At 38.5% G+C, this 4395-nt stretch overlaps 1 protein-coding gene across 7 annotated transcripts in view; it reads left to right on the top strand.

The window, feature by feature from the left end:
- LOC107741985 (TBC1 domain family member 4-like) overlaps positions 1-4395 on the top strand; it is a 39188-nt gene that overhangs the window by 9035 nt on the left and 25758 nt on the right. For all 7 annotated transcript variants that reach the window (XM_016554818.1, XM_016554815.1, XM_016554817.1 and 4 more), the window contains exons 2-3: positions 893-1495; positions 2590-2679. In XM_016554818.1, the coding sequence (XP_016410304.1) occupies positions 893-1495; positions 2590-2679 (693 nt within the window). The remainder of the gene's footprint in view (positions 1-892; positions 1496-2589; positions 2680-4395) is intronic.

The raw sequence follows: 4395 nt of genomic DNA, 5'->3' as shown, positions 1-4395 counted from the left end.
ATATTTAAGAGTAAAGTTAGGAAATGTGTTTGAAAATGCAAAATGTTCTTAAGAATGTTCGTATCTGTTTTCTCAATATTGTTGTGAAGACAAACATTTATTTGAATTTGAATTAATTTGAATTCCAGAAGATAATTTTATGCAAAGAAGTTAATATCCTCTTAAAGTAAGGACAGTGTCCACTGTGTCTTAAATCTTGAATTTTAGAAGAAAATAAGATGTACTTATGTAAAATCTAAAATATTTGATAATGTCTTAAGAATTTTTCAAGAATTGAACTTACAAACCTCTTACAATTTATCCTATAATGAATTTTTTATTTTATTTTATAAAAATTTTTTTTTTAGTTTCTCAGCTGTTTGAAACATGCGTGTAAGATCCTGGAAAGAAAAACATGAATATACAGTACATAGGATCTCTGATTATTTTGTGTGTATAGTGTTACTGATTTGAAAAAGTCTCAACCACTGTTTAAATCAAACCTATGCCCTTGCACCTAGTTTCAAAAGATTTCTACTGATGTTCAGGCGTACAAAAACATCTGAGATCTGCTTTTCTTAGCTTTAGGTTTCATTCTAACTGATCGACAGTAGTATCAGATACCAGAGAGGAGGTCCGTCTGATAGATTTATATCCATTTGGCTTCTTTAATGCATGCTCAGGTTCTTCAGCTGTTTTTTTCTGATATTGCCAGTCTGCCTTGGCCTTTGTATTACTGACTCCTAAATTGTTCCTCAGGGGCTGAACCTAGTTAGTTATGCAACCTGCATGTCTCCCTGCAAAAGTTTAACATAACAACTGAGCCTTTTTATGGACGTTTTGTCCTTGTTTGCCTTTCACTGTGTTGATTTAGTATTTTATTGTTGATCTAATGTCTTAAACTGTTCTCCAGGTGCCTGAGGTTATTAGCAGCATTAGACAGGTGTCCAAGGCTGCTCTTAAGGAGGAAAGCAAGCCCAAGCAAGAGAGTGACGAGTCTTTCTACAACTCCCAGAAATTCGAAGTGCTTTACTGTGGAAAAGTGACAGTCAACCACAAGAAAGCCCCTTCCACTCTGATTGACGACTGCATTGACAAATTCCGCCAACACGAGATTGAACGTAAGCATCTGCGGCTCCTCAATGGCCAGCGCAGCTCCACTGAGGCCCCCGTGGAGTTCATTGTGGGTGACGACCCTCTAAGCTCCTCCCTTTGTGAAGTCGATGAACCTGAGCCCAACTTAAATGAGGAAGAACTGTCTGAGGTGGGCAATGGGAATCTGGACATGACTAGCTCATCCAGTACGGGCAACCTACTGGGGTCCTTTGAATGTATCTTGGAGGACTCAGGTTTTGGGGAGCAGCAGGAGATTCGTACACGCTGTAATAGCCTGGCTGGTGGTCTACAGAAAAGGCCCAGAGAGACGGGCAAGGGATCGACACGTAGGAGACATGCTAGCGCGCCCAATAATGTGCAGCCGTCTGATGCTGACAAGAATCGCACAATGCTATTCCAGGTACTGCATGCAGAAACACGCTTACTTTTAGTCTGTGATTTCATAAACCTTGACAGGTGACTAAAAAAATGGAAATTCTTTCATTGTTTACTCATGTCGGAACACAAAAGATTTAATAAGTCTTTCAACTGTTTTTCACTTTCGAAGAAAGTCAATTCATTTTAGAGTTTTTATCCAAAGCAAACTTCAAAAAAAGGTTAAGATGGGTTTTTAAATGGCTCTTTTATAGTATTTTTATTTCATAGTATTTTTATAGTATCTCAGCCATGAAAATAGTCAATGAAGGTGGCATGGTGTTAAAATGTCAACCAACCAAATTTCAACTGTTTTTGTCTATACAGTGAAAGTTAATAGACAACCCTCTACATTGCGAGTTAATCGCTCACAAATGCACCTTTCTAAATTTCTTGCTAGGCTACTGAATAATGTCTGTCTTTAGCCATTGGCTATTTCACTCACCAGTTAGGCTAAGAATAAGTTTATATTTTTACTGCATGTTGTGTCCTGCTTCAGGTCGCATACACGCCAGCTTCTAGAATACTCTGCCTTAGTGTTTGACAGGAAAGAATGCGTAATCTCATTTCAGGGCATGGGAAGAGCCGTTTAAAATTTAAATAGCCAAAAAAATAGAAATAGTTAACAAAAAATGTACTAGCCAATGGCCATTCTATTGCCAGTGTGTGCATAGAGGGTTGATGGAGTTCAAAACAACTTTGGACCACATTGACTTTCATTTTATGAAACACAAAAATGTTTTTAGTGCTCTATCTTGGGGTGATGCAATGCAAATGTCTTCTCTTTGAGAGGGGATGCGCTACATCTTGCTAATTAGCATGCATGACAGTCATGCAGTCACACGTTTTCCTTTTAAACATTTTGGATATGTGTCTCTACAGTCATTTGGTTAAGAAATCAGTGGCAGCTTCTGCGACCTTGATAAGTAGAATTGTTTTGATGCAAATACTGCTCTCAAAAAACACTGCATGCTGAGTTATCAGTTATCGGACATTTAGCTTGATTTTTTTGTTTTGTTTTGTTTCTGATGCTTCTTTCTCAATAAGCAAAGTATGCTCTCAAATGGCTCTTTTGTGCAGGTTGGACGGTTTGAAGTGAATCTCATCAGCCCTGACACTAAATCTGTGGTTCTGGAGAAGAATTTTAAGGACATCTCGTCATGTTCACAGGTCTGTGTGTGTAAGGATTAGGTTTGTTTGGTTTTAGAGATAATCTCTTTCTCCCTCTCATATTTAATGTCACCATATGTTATCACACAGTGCTTTTCAAAACAAGTACCAAGCTACTGACAGGAGGTTTTGTAGCAGATTTTAGTTTAGAATATTTGTCTTGATTCTGAAATTCTCATAAAAAGATCAAACACTAAAAACATTTCTTACTGTTTTCAGGCAATAAGTCACTCAATTTCATGAGTTACAGTGATTTTACCATAATTAAGGTATGTTTGTAGTAGGGCTGGACGATTAATCTAAAAGAAATCGAAACCGAAATTCAGAAACTCTAACCGACGTAATTTTCCCATGTTGGTTATTTCGGTTTTTTAATCCTATTAATACTTCCCCTTAAAGGGGTCATATGATGTTGCTAAAAAGAAAGTAGAGGAGCTGGGATACACATGCAAACAAGTTCAAGAGGTCCTACAGCAGCAATATGGACTCGGGAGAGGCTCCAGTATTTCCTCCATTTCTAAATTCTGCGCATCGAGGAACATTCATTGTTTTGATTACGCACGGATAGGGAGAGATGGTGTGGATGCAGTCGTTCGATAAGCAGTTACTTTTTGCGGCCCTGTGTACGGTAGAAAGATGATGACTGGAATGTTGAGAGCTTCGGGATACAGGTTGGGCAGGGGCGGCGCCTGAGAATTTTGAACGCAGGTGCTGAGGGGGTGCTAGATCATTGACAGGGGGAGCTGGGCAATTCAGGGCTCCAGACTCATTATTCCCACTAGTCGCTCTTTTGCGACTAACTTTCTCAGTTGGTCGCATGAGCACGAGGTTTAGGGTAGGTGTAGACGTTAATAAACCATAATTTTACAGGTAGCATTTTTCGTTGTTGAATTGTACTACCCACTGTTTAATAGGAGATAGCAAAATCTCACAGGGTAGTACAAATCCACATTACACCGGGCTTCGGATGCTTTCACTTTCGATTTCGCGATCTTGTCACGTTTTACAATAAAAGATAATTGTCTGTTTTGCATACATCTATACACCTTTCACTTTTTAAGACTAAAACAAAATATGGATTCATTGTTATTTTTAATTAAAAAGCACAACAACAATAAAACAGTAAGATACAATGACAAACAAGCTTACAAAACGTTTATTAACAAAAACGAATAAGATGAGGCATGGCATACACCACATGCTGTATTACATAATGACCAATAAATTACAGAACGTTTAGCAAACACTGAGGAATCGAATAAAAATAAATAAATAATAAAAAAGCCTCCATAGCATAACGTGAGGTAAACAGCAAAGATAAGCTTTTCAAACTGAAAACAAAAAGAAAAGTAAAACTAAACTTGCTGCCGGTGACAGTGCTTGCATGTCACACCCCCCACACAAGAATACCAACATGTTCACCTTCTCTGGTTTAAGAAGCGGTCTTTTACTTTACTTTAGCGTGAAAACCATCCACTGTTTCCTCAATATTCGCGTCCTCAGAGCCAGCGCAGCACTGATGAGGCATGAGGGGGCGGCTGAGGTAAGGAAAGGGGGCGATGACGTAGAACAAAGTAAAACAACAACAACAACAAAAAAACACATGTGGCCCATTCATGTATTTGTCGGACCATAACCAAACCTGCTGTGTACTATTAGAATACTGGGTTCACACATATAGTTTTGGTCGCGAGACAGGTCAGTGGAAGTTTTTTT

This window comes from Sinocyclocheilus rhinocerous, unplaced genomic scaffold (genome assembly GCF_001515625.1).
Source record: "Sinocyclocheilus rhinocerous isolate Xijiao unplaced genomic scaffold, SAMN03320098_v1.1 scaffold5486, whole genome shotgun sequence".
Classification (NCBI taxonomy): domain Eukaryota; kingdom Metazoa; phylum Chordata; class Actinopteri; order Cypriniformes; family Cyprinidae; genus Sinocyclocheilus; species Sinocyclocheilus rhinocerous.
The sequence above is the reverse complement of the archived record's forward strand: the minus strand, read 5'-3'. Positions and strand labels throughout refer to the sequence as shown.